This window comes from Fukomys damarensis, unplaced genomic scaffold (assembly GCF_012274545.1).
Source record: "Fukomys damarensis isolate Sample0158 unplaced genomic scaffold, DMR_v1.0_HiC HiC_scaffold_18, whole genome shotgun sequence".
Lineage (NCBI taxonomy): Eukaryota > Metazoa > Chordata > Mammalia > Rodentia > Bathyergidae > Fukomys > Fukomys damarensis.
Genome location: NW_022900930.1, coordinates 6,097,954 through 6,122,394, shown reverse-complemented (window position 1 = coordinate 6,122,394; position 24,441 = coordinate 6,097,954). Strand labels below are relative to the sequence as shown.

At 43.1% G+C, this 24,441-nt stretch overlaps 1 protein-coding gene across 1 annotated transcript in view; it reads left to right on the top strand.

Moving 5' to 3' along the window:
* The window catches only part of Unc5d (unc-5 netrin receptor D), a 222,611-nt gene that overhangs the window by 132,992 nt on the left and 65,178 nt on the right, over positions 1–24,441 (top strand). The window contains exons 8-11 of the mRNA XM_033765579.1: positions 1,849–1,881; positions 16,812–16,826; positions 17,558–17,743; positions 21,178–21,555. Of these exons, the coding sequence (XP_033621470.1) occupies positions 1,849–1,881; positions 16,812–16,826; positions 17,558–17,743; positions 21,178–21,555 (612 nt within the window). The remainder of the gene's footprint in view (positions 1–1,848; positions 1,882–16,811; positions 16,827–17,557; positions 17,744–21,177; positions 21,556–24,441) is intronic.

The following is a 24,441-nucleotide window of genomic DNA, read 5'->3' as shown; positions in this document are numbered from 1 at the left end:
CCTTACTGTGGTTCAGAAGGAAGAAGATATTGTTAGGCTCAGCCAGAGATCCAGACAGATGCTCTGCATGCCTCCTCCCCTGATGGGAGCAAAGCCTCCCTCCAACATCTCAGCCTTGCCCTGCCAGCACCGCTGCACCCCTGCCCAGTGCTTTCAGATGCCATGCAACAGGCAAAGACTGAAGTTAGGTTAAACCCACCAGTCATTTCATTCTAATTCTTGAGCGCATCTGCATCTGGACTTCTCAGGAGCCACCTGCTCTGGGGAAATCTAGTGGTGCCGAATCTGTGCAGTAAGGCAAATGCCAGCATCGTGTTTGCAGACCTGACTCTGTGAAAATCTGACACAATCATACATAAACAAATTATTGTTTTTAACGGGATGTTTTTCATGCTTAAAATTTGCCAAATATTACCCTTCAGCATCTCACTTTCCCTTTCCATTTTTCTCTTAAAAAAAAAAAAAAAAGTTTGACTCATTTGCTAATGTGTGATTTAGGCCCAACTTGGAAAAGCTACTTCCAGAGCCAACTAGGTGGCAAAACACACAACCACTGCATTTGAAGCACAGTGTATTTTTATACCATGAGGGCTTTTCTGAGCAAATCAGCATTAAATGTAGGCATAGGTTAGGGTACAAAAAATCCCACGATGAACTGTGAACGTATCGATCTGCCTGAGAGGGTTTCAGTGCAGTCAGTTGGATAGTATTTGTGAAATTCTCAAACGGGTACTGTGGCAGACTTGATTCAGTTAAAAGCATAATTCGAAATGACAGTCTCACTCTGGGTAGCTCACATTCAGGCACACAGAGAAGCAGTCTGCGGAGGGGACCTTGCAGCACCCTCTGAAGCTGTGCAACCAGTGACAGAAGCAGGTCTTGCAGTCCTCCAGTGTCGCAGCTAGGCTCCGGAGGGCCGAGAGTAGGGACAAAGGCCATGTGATCCTCTGAAGTGTCGGTGCGGCGCCCGATCGGTAGTGGTTTCTGCAGACTGGTGGCTTCTGGATAAGCAGAGATAGGACCAGGGTGTGGGGACTAGGGAAGAGAGCTACCGTGGTATAAAACCAAGTCAGCCACAGAACTGTATCTCTGTGGAATCGGTACACAGGATTGGATCTGGTGCTGGGAGATGGGACAGCAGAGAGGATGGAGGGCATGGGGAGAAATGACAGAAAGGACCGTGCCGAGCTCTGGCTTCGAATCCTACCCGGTGTCTTCTCTTCCTGCACCTCATCCGGCAGACTGCTAAATACTGTGGTTGTAAAACAACTGATTCTCTCCCGGAACAGATGGTACACATTTTTAACAAACAACGAAGACATGAGACAAAGTCATCTCTTAACAACACAACCCCAATGTGTCCACAGTGTTGAACCCAGAGCCCCAGAGAATGTGTCAAGAGATGGTCTTTGGACCCCACGTCCACCACGATGACCGCAAACCAGCACAGGGTCGCTTTGAATATCATCTACTGCTCTCCCTTTCTGTCATCATATGTAGTGAAATTACATCTCTTACCTGAGCAAGACTCTTGCTGTATATAGAAAAGGAATGGGGAGCAAGCTCACCATTCTTATGCTGAAAAGAATCTAGCACAGGCCACAGAGAAAAATGCTAGGAAATCTGAGGGAAAAGTAAAATTAAAAAAATAATAATCATAGAAAAACCTTTCAAAAGAGGCAAATAAAATGCTAGAATGAAAAAGAAAAATGGACAGCAGAATCCGTATTATCTGCAAAAACATAGAAAATGTAACATTTATAGAGGTAGATCTAAAGTGATATAGGAAATATATCTGCTCCATGTAAATTTATTAAATGCAACTTTCTTTTTCTCTCTTTCTTTTAGATAAAAAACCTCTTCATGAAATAAAACCCCAAAGTAAGTTATTTTTCCTCTTGTGAATATAATTTATTCTCATATTTGCTGCCTTACTGTTGTATTTGTTTAGGAACCAGGAAGAATTTAAGTCCCTCTGAAAGAGCCAGTGCTTTGGGGGTGTCCTACTCAGTTCAGAGTCACCTATCAGGTTTATATCAAAAAGAAATATGCACACCTCTCCCCTCCCTGAGAGCAAAAGTAAATCTCTCTGCTTGATTCTTTCTGCCTCCACATCCACTGCTCTGCAAATGTCATCTTGGATTCTTATTTCCAGAGAAATTTATAGCGTTCAAATTAATAAATATTTGTCAGCACATACATTCCTGAGAGCAGGCTTTGGGCAAAGGCTGGCCCGAGGGCCTCCATGGAGAAAGGACAGCAGGAGTCAGAGGAGAAAGCAGAGCTGTTGAAGCAAACTCAGAATCCTACTTGCCTCGACCTCCATGGCAACTGGGTAGATCAGGAGCCAGAGCACCACAGTGAGATAATCACGAGCTCAGCGCTGACTTGGCGCTGGCTTGCTCTCCCTGGACGCAGGCTCACTTTACTGAAGAGGCTTTGGCATTCTTTCCACTTTTGCATCCAGGACATTTGGAGAAAGGAACATGACTTAAATGAGTAGCAGCTTGACATGCGACCCTGAAGTTCTCGGCTGTGATTACTTTAGAATCACCTGGAGGCCTTTTTCAAAATCCCAATTCCCAAACTCTATCAGTGAAATCACAATTTACAGTGAGGGGTACTAGAACCCAGGAATCCCTAGTTGTCAAAGTTGCCCAAGTGAGTCTAGTGTGCTTAGAATGAAAACCACTATCTCAGAAAAGTATCCTTCAAAAAAAGATCGGAAGCCAGGCATAATGGTGTGTAATCCTAGCACCCTGAGAGGCTGAAGCAGGCAGACCACTAGTTCAAACCCAGGTTGGGCAACTTGGCAATTTAGCATAACCCTTATGTATGGAAGTGGCTAGGTTCAAAGGCCTGGGTTCAATTCCTAGTACTGGAGAAAAAAAGTGGATCAGTGACCCCATGGATCCAAGTCTTGGGAGGTGGTTTCTGTTAAACATGCCATACCCCAGAACAGAGCAAATGGACTAGAATCCCCAGTGGGGTTGTCGCTCCGAATCTACCTGTCAATTTGCACAGTTAATAGACACTCAGAAAAAGGTGCCTCGGGAGAGAAGGCATCAGCAGCACAGCTCTTCAGCCAGCAGACTCAGCTCCTCAACTGGTTTGGTTTGTAAAGTTTATGAAAGATGTTCCTGCCCAATTTCTCTCATTTTGGGATAATATGGATAACTTTTGATCTTTTAAAACCAAGGGCACTGAAATTCAAAGAGCTTGGGAGCCTTAATAGTATTTCTTAGCTAACTTCTTCGAAAGAATTGAGATCATGTGAGGAGAGACAGAAATGGGTGTCTTGAGCAGGAGACATGTGAGAAATATCCAGAAAACCCATCCTGCTCACCCTTCCTTCTGTGCCATCAGACAGGCTGGCAACACATTGATGCCGTCAGTTGTTGAGTCTGAGGATTTTGTTAAACAACAAAAACGAACTTTCCTCTTTCTCTCCTGTCAGCTGCTCATAAAGGAGTCTTTGGTCCCTAAGGAACTGACTGCATGAGTGATTATGAATTCTTAGTAAGATGGAGGCTGGGGGAACCTGTGTGTGTATGCGCACATGCGGAGCAAAGAAGAACGAAATCAGTCACTGAACGTCCGGCCTCGCCTGCGTTCCTGGAGGGGGGCGTGAGGGGACACTCGCCTCCGCTTGGTCACATGTGCACGCCGTCAGCTGCTTCTGGTGTACAGCGAAAGCGAGATCACGGGTGGCCATTTGGTGACCAGTGTGAGGGTTACTTAGAGATGCATGTGTGTCTTTTTAAAATTAATTTCACGCTTAGTTTGTGAATCCTGTGCCATTCTAATTTGGTTACATCTGTACTTGCAGCCATAAACCCCACAGAAGCTATTTCTGGTCCTTAGGGACTCCTGAATTAGTTTTTACTTGGAGTTCTCGCTCCTGAGCACCATGCTTAATTGCTGGATACTGCAACGGAATCGCTTAAACAGTTTTAATTTGTGATTTCCCTAAAAATAAAACCTCAACAGAATCAATGTGATTGCAAAAGGCTCCCAGAGGAATCCAGTTGGGGTTCTGAAAGCTGCATGGTTAGGAGTGCAATATACAAATTCAGGCCGCAGTTGTTCTGTCAAAGTGGGTCTTAGTTTAAGACTGCATGAATCATCACTGATGCAAAATCAAAGTCAATTATGAACATAATTGAGAAACAACCTGTTCCTATATATAGCCACACACATGATCCTGTGCCAGGCCTGGTGGATGGGAAACATCACTCAGAGTGTTAAACACAGTCTTCCAGCAGCAGGCTGAGCAGAAGACCCAGCTCTGAGTTGTAGGGAGGTGCAAAAAAAAAAAAGGTGAAGTCTTAAGATATCTGTTGGCAAATCATAATGACAAACTGGGGGAAATGTGTGCTCTGCATAGCTCATGAAAGCACTTATTGTAAATGAGATAATTTAATCAATTACGTTTCCTAATGTACTAAACCGAATGTTTCATTTTCTGCTTCTGCACATCTTAAATTATCTTCAGGTGCTTTATGAGATTTAATCATAGTTAATAGAAACTTCATTACCATCAAATGTGCTTTCAATAAATGTTGTGTAACAATGTCAGAAGGTGCGATAAAATATAGTAAGTTGTGAATGGCAAACACACACCCAAAGAGTCAGACTGAGAAATGGTCCCGTTCAGACAATGAGACTCTTGGCAGCTCGGAGAATGTGGTTTCCTGAAAGGCCGGGAGCGCCTGAGGAGTGGCTGGCTGGGCACGTTCTCCTGAGGGGTGAAGTAACAGGCTCTAGCTTTCCTTTAACAACCGACTGGGCTCCATGCATTCTGTCCTCATCCCCTCCCCACGTAGTTGTTCTGTACCTAACAGAGATGGATAGTCAGCATGAGTCCAACAGCTTCAGAAGCCGCTATCTCGAGGGCATCTCCAGTTAAATATGTCCCCATAACCTTGATTTGAACTTCACAATTGAATTTATCCTACTCTACCCCGGTCTCTAATCTATTCTTCTTCTCATCTCTATTTCAGTGAATGGTTTACCATCAGCTCGGTTGGTTTGGGTGAGAAACTTGATAGCCTCCCCGACTCCCGTTTTCTTCACCTCCCTTCTGCTCAGTACCTAATAAATCATCACGATCTGATGGTTCTACCAAAAGAGATCTCAAGTGCATCTGCTTCTCCCCACTTGCACTGCACTGAAATCCCTTCCTGTGTTCATTCAAAGATCTTCCAGGGGATGGGGAATGAGCCCTCAGCACAACATATGCAGTTTCTACTTTCATAAAGCTCATGGTTTCAGTGAGGGGAAGTGGGGTAGAGAAACAAGGCAGCAAATGCACATCGCTGAGTGTGGTGGAGATGGTCTAAAGCACAGCGAAGGGAGATGCAGTAGGGACAGAGACTGAGAGAAGGCTGGAAGGAGGGTTGCTCACTGGTGTAAGACATTCAGAGATGGTGCGCAATGCAATTACACTTGAAAAGAGCGAGGGAAGGACACGAACTTCTGGGCATCTGGGGAACAAGCATTCAAGACAAAGGAAACAGCAGGATGCGAAGGTCATGTATGGGAGCTTGCGCAAAGTCTGGAACCGGTGAGGAGGAGAGGAACGGTAAAAGCAAAGGTCAGGGAAGTCGGGCGAAGGGTGGATCAACTCCAGAGGGTGTCCTAGGCCATGCTAGGGACTTTGGCATTTTTCTCTGCGAAAAGAGGGAAGATTTGGAGGTCTTCATTCAGAATGACAGGATCTAATATTTTCAAAGAAAAACTCTTAACTACTGTGGCAAGTGTAAACCTATAGAAAACCAAGGCGGAAGTGAAGGATCTGTTACAGTAGTCTATTCTGAGAGTAATCTGGTACAATCTCCAGGCTACTAGGAGAGTCTAGATTAAAGATGGCTGTAGCTGGGGCCAAATAGTAACAGTAACAATTGTAAAAAATGTCTGATACTGTGAAGACTCAAAAGGATTTTCTGGTAGACTGGGTGTTGAGTATGAAACAAAGAAAAAAGTTACAGATGATTCAAACATCTACCTCTGCAACAGGAAGGACAGGATAGCAGTTCCATCACTGAAATGGGGAAAGCTTGTGTAGCAAATCTGGAGGCAGAATCGAGAGTTCAGTTTAAGATACCTATCAAATTTCTAGGTAGATTGAGTAGGCAGTTGAATATATGGGTCTGGAGGGCAGAGGACTGGGCTGGCCAGTGACATAAATTTGGAGATTGTCGGATGATATTTAACACTATTATATCAGATGAGATCACTGGATGATGAGAGCGAATAACATCCAACGAGTGAGCCATGCAGAGCCGTAGCACTTGGAGACAGAGAAGAACAAAAGTCACTGTGGAGGAAAAAGAAAAGCAACTCCATGACAGTAAGAGAAAATCCAAATGAAAAGTGCTTACAAAGGAGAAGTTTAAAACTTCAGGCCCTTATCCTAACCAGAATTCCTACATCCGTCTCCCTGTATCCAGTCTTGACCCGCATTAATTTATCCGATCTTTCTAAAACATAACTAATCACAGCACCCTGTTGTCTCTTCAGGGGCTCACCCCTGTTCTTAGCACGAAGTCCAGAGTGCTTTGTGTATGACTTGGATCCAGCTTTCTCTGAATAGTATGGGCTTGTCTTGATCAGCGTAACCACTACATGTTTTCCTTTCTGGGCATTGTTACGGCTTTCTCTTCAGTTAAGCAGCTTCTCAGTTCTCCAGAGACCCCTCGGGCACTGTGCCTTTGCCTTACCCGTTCTTTCATTTCTGTCTAAAGTCCCCCCCACCCCTTAATCTGGTCATTGATTCTTTCTTCAGTCTTCAGTTCCGTGTCACATTGGCCCTCCGTCCCCTGCCCCCAAGTCTAAGTTCGTTACTCCTGTACTTTTCTCAGGATCAAACTATTTCCCTATTTCCGTTCTGTGCTTTCACTACCTTCATACTGACCTGGCGCCCGGTAATAGCTGGCGTCTGGCATTCACTGTAGAGTCTTATTCATCATTTTACCTACTGTATTCACAGGGCCCAGACTACAGATGTCAGTGAATACTTGTGATGCTTATAATTCTTCTTCTTAACTCCTTACCGGACCTTTTAATGTTAAAATGATAAAGCAAAAATTTTGCCGACTGATATGAACTGAACATTTAGATTTTTAATAATGTGTTAAAGATGTCGTGCTAATAATCATCCTCGAAACACACTCCCTCTCTGTAAACACACCCCATTGGTCTTGCCACTGTCCAAAGAATTTCTGCAGGCCTTGTTTCATGAATATCTTTGGTTTGCTATCATGTCCACCTCAGTGTCCTGAATTAATTTAAAATGTTTACCTTTCATGGCCATTGTGACCTGGGAAAGAGTGGGATGCCACACAGTGCCAGATCTGGCCAATAATTAGATGAGAACACACTGTAATGTTTTAAAAGCCTGTCTCAGGCCGGGTGTGGTGGCGCTCGCCTGTAATCCCAGCAGGTGGGAGGCTGAGGCAGGAGGATCGCTATGAGTTTGAGACCAGCCTGGGATACATAGTGAGTTCCAGGTCAGTCTCAACTACATAGTGAGACGCTGTCTCAAAAAAAACAAAAAATACATAAAATAAAATAAATAAAAGCCTGTCTTCCCTTCAGATGGCCCTTGGCCATGACATCCGCCAATTTTTCATGACAACTTGTAAAGGTACTCACGACAGCAAGCCTGGGATATAGTGAGTTCCAGGTCAGTCTCAACTACATAGTGAGACGCTGTCTCAAAAAAAACAAAAAATACATAAAATAAAATAAATAAAAGCCTGTCTTCCCTTCAGATGGCCCTTGGCCATGACATCCGCCAATTTTTCATGACAACTTGTAAAGGTACTCACGACAGCGGACTGCCGGAAGTGCTTCAGAAAGTGGCAGAGCAATGGGAGAAAGGAGCCTAAAGGGAGGGAAATCATCTTGAGAGGGATGAGAGGCAACAGTATCTGTTTCTGTAATGATTTTTTTAATTTAAACATTCTCTATATATTTTCGTCACACCTCACATGTAGTTGATTTTATTCATTATGCCATAGATGTTTATTGTATGCTTGCCCTATACAAATTATCACAAGTCAGTGCAATGTGAAAGAAAAATAATAAATGTATATTGTCCTTGCCATTTTAATACAATATAGCTGACAGGTGATTGGAGAAAAGAGGAAGTAGATAACAATTTTGAACAATCATCTGTACCAGGCACTAGGATAAAGCTCAAAGTGGATGGAGCTTGAAATCATTTTTGCCAAAGAATGGTCGGAATGTCTCCCTAGTGTCTGCAAAACACGCATGCTCTCTTCTGCACTGAAGACAATTCCACCCTGCAGCTTTTCCCAAAGTGCAGGGCTTTACAGAGAGCGGCATGGTATCGATGCCCGTCCTTCCTGATCTCCACCGGGAAAGGAACTGCTCAGAGGATGTGACGTCCACACGTGATACCTGAACGTGGTCTCTCAGGCTGTGCAGACTTGAAGAGGCCATTCAGGTCTTTCACTGTCTGTGGCCACTCCTTAAATTCTCAACAGACTTCCAGGCCCTGGTAGACTCAACACTAAGCTAGTGGCACCTATGCTAATCTTCTAGCCACCCCTAAAATACGTCTCCTTTGTGATGTCTATCATTTTCCCTCATCTCCTGGTAGTTATTTTCAATTACATGAGTACAGTGCTTCTCACAAATTGCATGATTTGCTTTGTCCCTCTGAATCGTTTTCTCTTCTGAATCAGTTCAATGCATATATATATGTGCAACATTTCTAATTTTCTTACCGTTTTCAGTTTTTTTTTTTTGGTTACATAATTGTTAGCTCATCACAAGTGGATGCCTTTTTCTTCATACCATTTTCAATGGCTGATGTGACTCAGCCCTTAATGGATGTAATGGAATTTTGCTCATGAGACACCTTGGAAGTGTTTTCTTTGGCATCCAAATAAACCAGGCACTTGCTACAAACGGGAATTCACAAGCCCCAGCTCTCTGACTCATTGAAAAATCACAGTTTATATAAAGAGTTCATATCTTCACTGTTCAGAAGAGAAAAATTTAATAAAGTGAAGTAATTTTCTCAAAGGCTACAGTTCAAATTCTGCTCTAACTCTATTCTTTCAACTCATCTCCCTACCTGATGGGAGAAAATGTGCTTCCTTTGAAGTTGCCAGGTACCATGAAGGACCTTTAGTTGAACTTGAACTTCAGGTAAATACTGAATTAATCAATTTTCAGTGAAAATATATCTCAAATAATGGTATTGCCTAAGAAATACTTATGCTAATACTGAGCTGGGAATTTAGATATAAGTGTGTTTCCTATATTTTTACTTGCTAAATCTGGCAACTTTACTAAGAGGAGGACTAAAACATATTCAAATATGTACTATCAGGGTATTTTATAAAATATGATGCCTTTGATTGGCTATGTTGGAAGAATCTTTAACATTAAGGCAGATATCAGAGGAGAGAGGCTTTCCATATGAATGAAAAATCTGCAGGAAATAAAAGGCTACAGATTTGTCCAGAGACGAGGGTCCATAAAGATAAGAAATGGGTAAAAGGAGTTGAGAAATAAGGTGGGCTATAGCAGGAAATGTCTTGAGCAGTAAAGATGTTGGGAATGGACTCAGTACATAGTAGTTAATCTTTGGAAGATAGCAGAGTGGCCGTATCAGAACAAGAATTCTTTTACATTCATATATAAATGGTTCGCAGGGATCAAAGCCTTGGAGTATGGGAACTGGGCAGAAGAGACTGCAATGTGGGCATCAGTGGGGTGTCTTTGATTGAAATTGAGATGTAACAGGCACTGGATGAACAATCAGTGAGGCATATGAGTGCTTTGGGTAGGGAGACAAGCGGGACAAAATCAAGCATAATTGCTTGATCTCAGTGCTGGTCACTGGTGGCATCATTACCAGAAAAAGAGGGTTGAGGAGTAGAAAAGATTTGAGGAAATAAGAACGGGAAATCTAGAAATAACATGATGGATTTGAGAGGTTAGCACACGGTGCTGGTGATTTTGTCCAACAAGCAGAAAGGAAATACAGGAACAGATCTTCAGAGACGAGATGAGATGGGAGAGTTAATCTGAGCCTGGGCAGGGGCCAGGGAGGAGCTGGCACTGTCGGAAGTGAGTGATTATCCAATTAGAGGAGACTAGAAGAAGGGAAAAGAGGCAAGAATTGAACTTAGGCCTATATTTAGAACTAGGAGAATTAAGGAGAGATACTGACAGCCAGTAAAGAGTGAGTCAGAGAGTCAGTTTGGAGAAGCAGCAGAACATACATGCCTTAATCTTAGCACTCAGGAGGTGGAAGCAGGAAGATTGTGAGTTTGAGGCCAGCCAAGGCAACACAGCAAGTTCAAGCCTACCTTGAACTAAACAACAAAATGCTGACTCAAAAAACAAAGAAGTTGAAGGGTTGGTGTTTCTAAAAGGAAGGTTGGCTACCACTATCCATTGCTACAGAACAGAGAAAAGGCGTCAGACGAATAGCATTGTTGTTGGTGCAGTTGTAAATGATCCTCAAGAGGGAACGTAGGTTTGGGGAAAGCATACTTTAAAGAGTAAGGGGAATCACATGATAAGACAAGGCAAATCAGTTAAATGAATTATTGTAAAGCCTTTGCTTTGAACTAGTCGTGTATAATACAGAATGAAGTACGCACATATGTTCTGCTAAGAAATGATCTAATATATATTAAAGGAAGTATACCATAAAGCCTTAAGATAAAAAAATAAAAATGAACATTTACATTTTTTTCCTGACAGAACTTACAAAGTATTTTCCTGTGGCTATCCGTTATAGAAGTGGTAATCGGAGGGAAACACTTCCTTTACAGTGTGATATGTTTACACTTCCTAAAGCATTTTCTAGTCTGTGTTGCTTCTACTTTGCTTTGTATTTTAACAGTGACAAGTGCTAACTGTTTAGAGATACTGTGGAAAAGGTAATAAGAGATCAGGAGGTGTTTAATGGTTTAAAAATGCTTACAGTTCTTATAGACAAAGAGTTAAGAACTCATCAGAGGTAAGGACAAAAGACCACATCTTGGAGAAGTTGGAGTGTTAAGTGGAGGGAAGGAGAGGAGAGAGGGACTGAGAGCCACTAGACTGATCTGCAGGCAGAAGGCAAGGCTCAGGTGTGGAGGAAATTTTCGAAAATGCAGGTACAAAGGAGAATAACAGATAAGGCCGTGTCCCTGTGGAGGCAGCAAAGAACTGGATCAGAGGGTGCCTGACACTGAAGAGGGGTGACTCTTCAGGGACCAGAGAAAAGGAAAAGAAAAACATATGAAGGAACAGAGACGTTTGGAGTTGTAAGGGAGTGAGCTGCCATAGGATGCCCTCCATCTTTACAGTGGGGGAATGTTGAGGACTTGTTGGGATGAGAAATGGTATTGGGTCTTGGGATGTGAATAGCATAGCCAATGAGAAGCACATATCACCTGTGTCAGGGCCTCAGCGCTATCATCAAGGATGGTTCATAACTTCCTTCAGCGGGGTGGGCTGACCTGAGTGCAGGTGTGCACAGGGCAGAGAGGCGAAGAAGGGACACAGTGAGAGGGAAAACAGTTGGGGGCTGAGGTGGACGCATGTTCATACCCTGATTTCGCTGTTTGTCTAGTGGTGAAGCCTGGGGAAAATCACTAACATACTAAACCTCTGTCTTTGTCCATACAATAAAGCCGAGATTGCAGGTGCACAGAACCATGGACAAAGTTAGTGCTCATTCCCGAGTCGCTCTTCCTACAGAGAGGTCATCCTGCAGCCTGATGAGGCAGACCAGTTAAACAGCCAAAGAGGCGATGAACACAAGCGCTGTTCTGGCCCCAGATTTCTTTGGATGAATTCCTGGCTTTGGCACTTGACAATCATAAGGCTCTGGGCAGGACGGGTAATGTTCTTGCTTCAGCTTACACATCTCACTAAGCACATTTATATAAGGTTGTTTGAAAAAGTAAAGGGGGGAAGTAAGTATGAAATACTAGAATGATGCCAGGTGAACAAAACAATGCTTGGTATATATTTAAGACTCGATTGCTGTTGTCATCAATTACAATAATAAAACAGCAACTACAATAGCAATCATAAGATTTTCAAAGATGAAAAATCGCAAAGACAGAGATGTTGATTATGAAATTCTAAGAGTTAAAATACAACTGAAATGGCTTACTATGGTTGACCATGTCTATTTTCTGATAAATCAAGAGAAAAATATACTGCTTCTTGATGATAGTAAGTACAAACAAACTCTAACAATAGCTTCTGTTGCATCATATTTCAGCATGCAAGGAAATATGAGGGTAGGTTTGCCTCTTACAGGCTGCACTTTATGAATATTTATCATGTGGATTCCCTAGCAGTCCAAGGCCTCTTACATATACTAATTCATGTTGGTTTGCATTTTTTTCTGCAATGGAAGCAATGGTCCTTCTTCTACAGCCCCTCTAATAGGAGATAAAGCAGAATGCTTTGAACGTACTCACCATGCTCCTTTGTGACTTCTTTATAGCTTATTTGCGTTCTGCAAATAAATTCCAATTTGATATATGTTAAATTCATATCATGGGAATTGAGTTAAAGTTCTATAAGCAAGAGGCCGTAATGTGTCTTTCACCTGGGAGACATGTAAAACAAGGAAGGCAAATCAAGTAAACAGCCCTTCTCTTGAGTCTTTTGAAGACACTGGTTATTATAAGTGACTGAGATGGTTATAATGCGTAAAGCCATCAAGCTTGTTAATATCTATCTCTGAAACCGTGAAATTCAAAGGAGCTTGGAAAGGTCATTTTGCCATTCTCGTCCACTCTGACCAAAACACAAATAAAATAATTGCAAACTAGAATAAAGTTATGCTGGTTTTTAGAGAGTTTCTGAAAGGTATTGCACAATCTCCCTCAAATATAGTTGGGTTTTTTAACGATCCTCATTGCGGAAAAGGTCATTTTAATATCTAACTGGAGGCCCAGCTGCTGTAATAAAAGGGCATGTCCTTCTTTCAGTCCTTGTTAGAGATGGCAAAGTGTTGCTTACCAGCTTTGTGACCAATAACTGGTCATTGAATACCTACTGTGAGTCTGTTCCATTCTTAAAATAACCCTTTATGCATTCAAATCACCGAGAAGTCACTTTACAACTCTATTTCCAGGCCAAATTAACCCATAAACATTTTCTTCCTGGGGCCCCAGTTTCCGACTCTCTTAATCTTTACAGCCTTTTTCTGCAGATGCCCTGCACTCCATCCAGCAGGGAGCACATTCCTCAGTAGTTGCTGAGAAATTTGGAATAGAAGAGATCTTTCATTCAGTTCTTTTGGTTTATTTTTTCATTTTGTTTTGTTTATACCTGTAGAATGTACGCCACTCTTTTTTTACTACCACATGTGGAATCCTTCCAAGATTTGCCTTAAGCTTTTGTAACTCCTGAATAGAGGAAAATGGACAGGAAGAAGGCAGGAAAGACATCAGTAACATATTGATACAGAAAGCCTTATTTATGAAACAAAGTCAGAGAAAAGTACGATGTACCCACAAAAAGAATGGCCTTCTCTGTCAGTGCTTTTGTTCAAAATCACTTTGAGCAAATAAACCAACGACACTGTGTGTTAGCAGGAGAGCCAATAGTGGTAAGTTTATGTACAAATGGAAATGAAGAGGGAATTCTTATAGCGGGGTTTTAAAAATAAAGCTAAGACAGTAGTTTCTTTAATATTTCTTTCCTCACAGTTGGAGGCCAAGCAAGCAGTCAACAAACAGTCGTATACAATGCTTTGGAACGTTCTGTGGGAAATTACAGAACGAGTACTGCTTAGGAAGAGTTGACAGCAGTTAGGGAGAACCAACAAGCTTACCGTCCTACAAGTCATTACTAATAAAAATGTGATCCAAAATAAGATGTCAGAAAGCCAAGCAGTGTATACAAGAGTTGGAATTCCCACAGGTTGGTGGCATTACCTAGACTGGCCTAGGCAGAGTTCACCATGAGGGAGAGGGACTGTGGGCTGGTTCCTGACTGACGGGTAGACAGACACATACCGGGCATCGTGCAGAAGGTGGGTCACACCGACCACTGCCCAGGGCCTTTGTAGTCAGTCATCCACCTGGCAGGTAAATTGATCATCCTTGAATCTGGATGTCACTTTTTTTTTTTTTTTTGCGGGGGATGGAGGTGGTACCGGGGAATGAACTCGGGTCCTTGCGCTTTCAAGGGAGGTGGCGGCACCACTGAGCTAAATCTCTGGCCCTGAATTTGGAGTAAGATTTCATGGGCTGAAATCAGAAGCTCAGCAGAGGACGTGAAGAAAGCGACCACCCCTGGGGTGACTGAACCTGGCGATCGTGTTGCCAGGGAAATTCTCTTGGGAGTGGTTTTCCTCAGCCAGTCCCGTAATCGGATACAAGCCGAGTGTGTGCTTGCACACACACAGACATGCGTGTGAGGAGTATGCAGGTACCATCCCTGTGCACCTGTGGTCGTCAATGCACGTACACACAGCGTCCTCCCTTCTCCCATGAAAACACAGAACTACACGTCAGGGCCTTCTAGAGACGGTTCTGATGGCATCGAAGAGAATCTCTGTAACGTTTGTGAATCCACGGAAATTCTTACAGGGAAAGCCAACTCTGTACTCTGAGAGAGAAAGCTTAGACAACCACGAGATAGAGGGGCAAACAGGAAAAAGAATGAGATGAAACAGAAGCAGGTAGACAGAGAAGAGAAGAAGAAAGAAAAAGGAAGCAGAAGAGAGCAGCACGGTGACTTGACTTTAGAAGGATTTGCTCTGTGGGTAAGGATGTCTGATTAAATCTCTTGAGACGTAAAATGTGAGTTCTTGTGTGTACCTCTGCAGCTGCTCCCCAAATACCAGGGCCTCAGCTCTGCCTGAGTCTTGAAGGAGAAATGACAGGGAATGTGAACCTTGGTGACTTGTTCCACGCATTTTCATCTCTTTTTTTTTTTTTTTTTTTTTTTTTTTTTTTGTGGTGGGGGCACTGGGGATCGAACTCGGGACCTTGTGCTTGCCAGGCCGGCGGCGGCACCACTGAGATAAATCCTGGGCCTCATTCTCATTTCTTTTACATGGCTGGTCCTCAAAAATGTTTGTTGAATTAAATCATTACATTTTAAAGCTTGGAGTCCCAAGACAGACTATTCTGATAGAGTCAATACAACTTTGTTTTCTTTCTACAGGAGTCTCTCCCTGGCTCCTAGCTAGCTGTACCAGGCTCAGAGGGACCCTCATGGACGGCCAGTGCCCCCATGCAGGTCCTTCTCCCTTCTTTCCCTACCCTAACCCCAAAGTCATTCTACTCATTCTTAAAAGTTTATAATTTTGTATTTCATTCTCTCGATTTAAGTCAAATGGATTCCACAGGTTTTCCTAGGAGAGGAAAACATTCAGCCATATCAAACACTCTGACTCGGTCTGAGAGCATATGCGGGATTCTTTGTGAAAAACAGAATTTGTGTCTGGAGGGAAAGAATTCCGGTTGCCTGAGGACAAAACAGTGACACACACACCAAAGTGGGCTCCAGGGGAGTGGTGACAGCATGGGCCTGCTCCTCTGTTTGTCTCATTAGGTTCCTGCACAGAGATCCCATTTTCTGCTCAGGCTTTTTGCCCTGGTCATTCTGCTGGCCTGGGCTCTTCAGAGTTTAGTGCCTGGGAAGCTAAGGATGCCTTTGTCTCTGCTGTCCCAACTCAGCAGCAAAACAGCTGCACCCAGTATATCACAGGCTGCTCCTCTGTTTGTGTTCATTTCCTAAGCAGGTACTTCTCCCTAGATACACCTTTTAGGGTGGTAGTGTCATCAGTCAACAGTGCCCAAGGAACTGGAGGGAAGGGAGGAAGGTCATCGGTCCAAATCCAAAGGACCCTCACTGCCTGGTGCCCTGGCATATGATACAAGTGCTATGTTCTGTGCCCTCTCTTTTCCCTGAGTATAATCATTCTCTCCCAGGAACTCCACCGACTAGAGGGAGGGTGGGAACACACATATATTGATGACTGCCCTTCTCCTCCCTCCATATGACATGGACAGACATGGGCACTCTGAGTTGGACCTTCTTCAGCAGGCCCACGGTTCCGGTGGTTAAGAGATTAGCCCTCCTCTGCTATTCCTTCCCTGTGATCATGAAGTCGCAACCAAGGACTGCACGAGACTCACAATGCTGTCGCGGTTGTTGAGTATCTAATAAACCTCTGACCTTTCAGAAACTCTTCTTCTGGGCAGTTGTGCTTTCTCTTGCTCTTTATTTGTATGTGTTTACTGCCCTATTACTGAACTGGTTCTGCTTGATTTCCTTGTTCACACTTTAATTTGGTAGCACCTTATTTTACAGTCCACTAACTTTGTTAAAAATAAATTCTCTTTACTTGTGTGGTTAGTATTACTCACTTGGTAACGTAAGTACCATATTAGGGTGCAGTGAATGCATAGTTGAAATGCCATGCAATTACAAGGTAAATATATGACGGGTTTATTTCATTCCTCGGCCCGACACAGAGTGACATCGTAATTACTTTTGAACCCATTAAGTGTACGTACCACATAATCTGTAGGAAGATTATGTAGCCAGCTCTCGCCACTTTCTGCTACTACACACTTTCAGAGATTACACCACTTTTAGGATTACATTGTCTCAGATAAATCCCCCAGGCTGAATTGCAGTAGCCATTATGAAATGGCCGCAGGGATAAAGCACACACAGTGCACATATGGAAAAGAGTGGAAAAGCAGCTGTAGCACAACCTGGGGGTGGGGAGACACCTCCATTCTAAATTCGAACTAACGCTTTTATTTTTGCTTTGCCCATGCATTCAATAGGATGGAGTAGGAGAGGTATGGGAGAAACAGCATGTGCCTTCTGAGAGACCAGTCCTCCCCCACAGTGGAGTGTTGCAGCCTAGTATCTAATCGGGGCTTGAAAGTAATTACCAAGGACATGAGCGCCCCTGGGACCAAGACCTTCATCTCCCACAGTAAACACTCTAGGACAATGACTGTTATTCCATGAACTGAGGTTATCGATGTTCTATGACTCTGGATAACTTACCTCAAAGCTGAAATTCCCATTTGTGAGCTCTGGTCTTCTCCAGACTCATAGACCATGGGTTAACGTCTTGTCCTACACCACTGTCTGCGAATGCATGTGCCCCGGGTCATCAATCAGCAGAGCGGTCCCACTTTATTTGTCATTTGTGTGGATGTCCTCTTTTAATAAAGTATAAAATACACTTTGAAGGTAAACATGACTTCTTAAAATACATATGTTAAGGAGTTGTCTGTCTCGAACTAGAAAACATATTCTTTGCAAAATTGATTCCCTACAAGAGTCTATTACATGGTAAGCTACCTTAATGCAGTTAAGATATTTGACTAGCATCATTTTGATTTATACGAGGCTTTTGAGAAATGGGATTATTGTGCGAAATAACTCACGGCTAGCTACATATATCATTTTCTATGAGCAATAGCTCCAGAAATCCAATAGCATTTCACTTTGCATCCCAGGGTGGCTCTCTGGCACCATGCCCATGCTGGCCATTTAGGGATTCTCTTGTGTTTTCCAGGCATCGAGAATGCCAGTGACATCGCTCTCTATTCAGGCCTGGGTGCCGCAGTCGTCGCTGTTGCAGTCCTGGTCATTGGAGTCACCCTTTACAGACGGAGCCAGAGCGACTACGGAGTGGATGTCATTGACTCTTCTGCATTGACAGGTGGCTTCCAGACCTTCAACTTCAAAACAGTCCGTCAAGGTCAGCGGCGTAGGTCCCCGAATACCTCATCCTCAGGACCAGCGACTACTTTTGCACACGGACCCCAGAGTTCCTGGGAGCCTGTGTGAAAGTAGCTCTTGGCACTGGGAGCCGCTACCAAATTGTCCATACACATCAGCCCCAAGCATGAACGGGGTCTGCTGACATCCTTGGCTACTATGGGGACGAGTGAATCTCAGGGCGCCATTGTAGCATTTTAAAAGGGCCACTTCCGCCTTCGATGTAGAGGGAGCCTAATGAATTCCTTTATCTCAAATTATCCAAAAAGAAGGTTGATTTGAAGATACATATTTAATGTAGTTAACTAAAATACTGAATATTCAAGGCTAAGAACAAAGTCCCAGACCACAGCCTCCCAAGCGTATTGACTACAATAGATGTTGGTTTCTTCTATTTTAAATAAGACTTTAGAAGATATAAAAGCAGTCCGTTAGCCAGAGAGAAAAGGAAACGGCAGCCTAAATGACTCCTGGCTGTCATCAAGTCCAAGCAATCTTATGTAGCAGAGGAAAGCGTATCTGTCAAGTCCAACTACAGCAGTACTCATTTTCAAAACAGAGGACCACTTAATTCTCTTAGATGAACCAAGTCTGTTCCTGACTGTAAGGTGGGGATGAGCTATTTGTGGCTTTCATTTCAGAAAATCTGAAACCATAGCTCTTCAGATGATGTTTGCATCCGTGGCCCTCATGCTCCATACTGTCCCTCTGTTTCTATTCACTGTCAGTCAGTCATGCCCGTGGCACAGGTAAAGAAGTCTCGGCACTTAGCACTGACTGAGTAGGCAGGCCCTGGAGTGGAACTCCAAATCTGACAGAAGCAAGTAGAAGCGCTCTGAGAGAGAGCCAGGAAGGGACACGCATTTCTTCTTGTCATTTATCCCTGGCGACCTCCAACAGAGGTGTATTTTCCGGATTCAGGTATATGGTTGAACACATGGGATCTAATTTGTTATAAATCCAGTGAAGAACCAATTTTTATATTACATACAAAGCTAGAAATATATTTCCATCAAATAATAAGATGTTAGTGTCTGAGACCATAAACACTTGGAAAGAGAGGAACTACATTAGTGTGAGAGAGAGTGTTGTCCACAGACTCTAAAGTCAGAGTCGAAAGCTTCTGTGCAACCTCTTTAATCAGTTATCCTGGAGTCATAGTTTCTACAGCTCTAAAATAAGGATCCACCTAACCTTCACCTCTTAAGAGGATGAAATTACCTAGAATAATGTGGGTAAAGCCTTGGCGTATGTGGAGTGGTCACGGGTAGTGAATGTGTTTCCTCTCACCTCAGGAGTGCACTTCCTGGAGCACCAAGCAGCAAGTGAAGGGTATGAACGTCTTTGGGGAATGTGAACTTACATAAGCTTAAAAGCATCTCCTTAGGGAGATTCATCTCAGAGCTTACATGCACTGTGATTTCAAAGACAATATGTTGCCTTGCCAAATTACCTGACCATTTCTTTTTGGCCAGGAATCTCACAGAACTAGAGAGAGCAGGGAAAATCCTTTGGGAACCACTACTCTCCCTGCATTCATTGTGATGATGTATTTCACAGCAGTGGTGGGTGGCTTTGATCTCCAGGGCCTTAGAGCTATGTCTTCTTCTTGAGCAATATATCCAGGGCGGGAAGGCTGTTACACAGAATGTCCTGGGCTGGGGTATAGCTTAGTGGTAGCGCAGCTTTCTAGTATGCATGAGGGTCTGGGTTCCATATCAGCACTAGAGACAGAGAGAGACAGACACAGAGCCAGAGACAAAGTATGAATGAATGTCATACTTAGAGGAGACCATGGACTTGAGTAGATTTGAGAGACAGGGGTGGCTGACCGGCTCTGACCAGCCTTCTGTAGCAGAAGAATAGCAACCAGTACTCTTGAACTGTAGGCTCTGACACATGTCCATCCTTTTTCCAAGTCTGTGCTATCTAAATATAAGAAATATTTTTGCTTCTTTGCTTCACATAAACTAGGAGGGCCTTTTAAGACTAGGCAAAAATTAGGCCTCTGAAGGTTAAAGCTTGAGATCAAATAGCTCAGAGACTTAGGGATAAAAGTTTGAAGTCTCCAAGGAAATTTCTGTTGCGGGATAGCCCTCCTGGTCTACTTCTTCCGGGAAGACCATGAACCAGAGCAAGGTCACAACCTGTGAAAGTTCATGTGGTTCTTTTAAAAAGCACAGACTCTCTTCAGTGCCTGTGTCTTGGCCCAGCAGCCCCAGGCATGAAAAAAATCAGGCATCATGAAGGAGCCTTCAGATCTCTGGTGTTATCATTTGTGCATCTTTCCTGCGACTGGATTCTCAGAGCATCCAGACAAGATGTGGAAAAAGGCAGGGTTACAGATTTCCTGCTGGCATCATTACAAATTATGAAAATGGAAACACAACAGAGGCTAATACAATATGGCCTAGAATTGCAACATTTTCAAAAATATCATACTTTAAGCATTTTTGTCAGGCCCCAAAGGAAAATTGTTTAATATGATTTGGGTTTCAATTTGAGATGTCACATTGACGGACTGATATGGGTGGGAGGCCTGGGACTGAGGGTTATTTAGTTACTTACTAATAAATGAGATTACTTCATCACAAGAAAGTATCACTGCATTTCTTTTTAATATTTGGCTGGGAAAAACATCGGTAAGCCCCCACAGATACCAAAGTCCAATTTCTTATGCTTTTCTACAGATTATTTTTTTCATTTTGTTTTGAGACAGAAGCATTTTTTTCATTCGTTTTGAGCTGCTCCCCATGTAGAATCTGAGTGGTGCTTTCTTCCCCCTCAGAGTGACATATGAGGCATTCAAGCAAATCTGTTACTCAGACATGGAGCGATTCATGAGGATCCTTGACCCATTTGCTGTGAGGGTTCATCATTTCCTCCCCTGGCTTCAGAAAATGTCCCAAATTCCACAAGAAATATTCTGGAGCCAGCAGAGCTTTGCTGGGAACAGCACTACCTAGTCACCGTGTTGTGTCATCGCTTGCCATTTAAAATGAACAGATGTTATTTTTGCTGCAAACTAGATTGCAAAACAATTTTTTTTGTTAACTTCTCTCTGCCAGTTAAAATAGTCACATAAACAACAGTACCTGAGTTATTTACCTGCCTAAGTGCCAGAAATGCTTACTTTGAAAAGACAAAACTCAAAGACCTTAGAAAGGAGATTTCAGCCCATGGCATTTAGAAGAATGGGTGGAGGGGGACCTCCTGATTCCACGGCCTGGCCACGAATGGCCAGTCCTTCACAGCTGTCCACTTGCTCGGGGTGCCCAGCTGGGACTGCCGGGCCAGCTCTAATTGGAATGGCTCACATCACACAGGTGGTTTTGCAGTTAGAGAAAGCATGCATACTAGGGTACTGGAAGTATCTTTTAGTGTCTCAGTGACAGATCAGTTTTCTTTTACCAGGTAACTCCCTGCTCCTGAATCCTGCCATGCAGCCGGACCTGACAGTGAGCCGGACGTACAGTGGCCCCATCTGCCTACAGGACCCACTAGACAAGGAACTCATGACAGAGTCCTCACTCTTCAACCCTCTGTCGGACATCAAAGTCAAGGTCCAGAGCTCCTTCATGGTTTCCCTGGGAGTATCTGAGAGAGCCGAGTACCCGGGCAAGAATCACTCGGGGACCTTTCCCCATGGAAACAACCGTGGCTTTAGTACGGTGCATCCCAGGAACAAAACACCCTACATCCAAAACCTGTCATCGCTCCCCACAAGGACAGAGCTGAGGACAACAGGTGTCTTTGGCCACTTAGGGGGGCGCTTAGTCATGCCAAATACAGGTAGGTGGCAAATGTACCTCTGTGTATTCTCCAGGGCTTGCTTAAATACCTTTCATTTACACGATTATAGCCTTTTAGGTTCATTTTATGTTTACCATTCTCTTATCAGAGCAGCAGATATCATGACTCCAACTGTCTACTACATGTGCACTGCAAACCAGGGCCAACCCCGAGATCAGATCTTGTAGCCTGCATCACAGAACACAATGAGCCCTATAACGGTTGATGCCCATACTCATGCAGGTCAGGGGACTCTCCAGGGTTTAAGCCCCTTGAAATCTAACACCTAGAATGTAAACGAGAAGCATCAGAAAACTTTCATTGACATGAATGACAAGCATTAAATTGTTACACCGGCGTGGTTTCCATCCTGGGCTGACCATCCAAGGAAGTAACACTCAGTTCCTTCAATAACTGACCTCTTGTAGTCTGTAGACCTTGCTAGAAATGCTACTTTCTGAAGAGCAGTGAAGAGGAATCATCATAGAGTTGCCTTTAAAACTTCATTCATGATATAAGGGCTATTAGCTCTAAAACTTTTTTTCCCCTCTTCTGTGGGGGAAGAAGATTCCCTTGCTGTTTTAACAGAATACTTTGAGATGTCCAGCCCAGATCGCTTTGAAATGCCATGGCATCTATGGATTAATCTTCTTGAGTTGCCTCTTCAGACTTAAGTAAACGGCAGAAGAGTTTCTCCTCTGAATTCTAACCAATTCAAAGCGGTAATATGCTAAGTCAGACAGTGCCCCATTCACTCCTGAGGGGCAAGATGCACTGTATCTACGAGCAGGGTAAAAACCAGGTTAGCCTTGAGCCACGGTCCCCATAAGTTTCTCTAGAGGGAATGGTAAGCAACATATTACCTCATAAAATGGAACCTGTCATAGGACAAGTCCGAAGCTACCATTTCAGCCAAGTGATCCCTCCACTAGTGACTTAGTGGACTTTGTCTTAAACTGATGAATATTTTCTTGTTCTCTCCCAGATCAATTGCTTCATTTAAAATGTTATTGCAAAATGATTTTTAAAAAATAGCCCTCTATGTATCCTTCATAATGATTATATAGGCCTTCAGTTCTTTAAATCTTCTTTGATTAGTGTTTTAGGACATGATAGGGATCTTACTTAAAATATATATATGAAAGTCCATGTGTAATGTAATTCTTCCTGTTGATGACTGGCTGTGTTCTAGGTTATAGTTCTTCAGTTTTGATAACTGGCAGATAGGAGACTCAATGCGAATGAATTATAGATATTTATCAATTACACTTTCTGTAGGTTCTTACGAGACTTGCACTGTCTACTGGTCAAATGGTTTTGCCAGTGTCCTTCTCTCCTCTCGTCCTCACTTGGCAGGTGTATTTGTGTGTGTGCACTTTTGTACACATGTAGAAATGCCAAGAGCAGTCCATTCCTTGCCTGTGTTTGTTTCATGTTTACTGGAGAAAGTGAGGAGTTGAAATCGTGCTGAAATAGATTTTTCTCTTTTTTCCCTCTCTGATTTGAGAAGTAATCCCAGTTGAAAACTGAAATTCTGACAGCACTGTCAGTGCCTTCTGCACAGCTCCCCTGTGAAAGGGGCATTTTCACAGCTCCTGACCAGGCTCAATGAGCAAGATTGGAGCTATTCAATGTGAATGAATTAGGGGAAAAGTAGGTGTAGGGATTGAAACATAGTCCCTGTTACTTTGCAGGACATAAATCCAAAATATGCTCTAGGGAAGTGAAGTGTAAAGAAAGCAAAGCATAGAAATTAGATTGTTCTAACACCAGCCATGCCACGTTGTCCTGTGGTGTGCTGTAGAAATCGTTTATTATGCAAAATATGAAACAGGACACCGAAACAGGTGGTTCTGTTGTCATATCAAATAAAGCCTGCCACAGTAGCAGGTGGAGTTTGGGGGAGAGTATTTTTGTTTAATCCGAGATTACTGATAAATGACATATTGAAAATGGATACTTCTTTAAGAGACCACAGGCATGAAACGTCCCTAGAGAGCCTCTCATTCTTAATAATATATCACTGACACTGTGGCCAGTCTTCTACTACCTTTCATGATCAACTGTCTTCTGTCTCCACATACAATCTGCGTGTTTGGGTAGAAGGAGAGGAAATATATGTGGAAGATAATAATAAAACTTCTGATCAAAGGAGAGAGAAACATATTTTAAAGCTTTAACGATCCTATAGACTTGAGCTGAATTTAGGAGCATCATAAATAATGTTCTGATATTAACACAGAGAATCCACATTGAAAGGAATGAGATATGATGTGTTCTGCAAACTGCCTTTCTCAAATGTCCTCTTAGGTATTTTTTCTCTTTGGATCTGGAAATAGAGCATTAGGCTGTGACAATTTACACAAAATAGCAAGACTCTAAGCCTATTCTTTTTACTGAGCATTCAGAATCCTGTTTGTTCAGTTATTTACATACTCATACGTTTGCCGGGTTCCCACTCTACCAGGCAAGCACTACTGTTGTTCAGGTAGCAAGCGTTACTGATTGATGTAGGCCTACAATATTTTACATTTGAAGGACAGTGATGTGTGTGTGTCTGTCTTCCTGACCTAAAGAGCCTCAAAGGAAAGCAGCAAAGAGAAAGTACCATGGCAAACTAAAACAAGACAGAATTTTACAAAGCATACACTTGGGCTGACACCCAAACACAGCTCTGCTTTATAACTTGTGTCCAACAGCAGGGGAGGATATAATGGAAAACAGTCCAATGGGCAACTACTGTAAGGAGGAGTGGCTCGTGGAAGGGGGCACCGAACGGGACGGCCTTAAGTGTGGTAATTGCACTTCTCCTGCTATGGACCGAATGGTCCAGAATATAGATGACTCTTCCTGCTGAAAAGCTGTGAGCAGTATTCAAATGTGCCT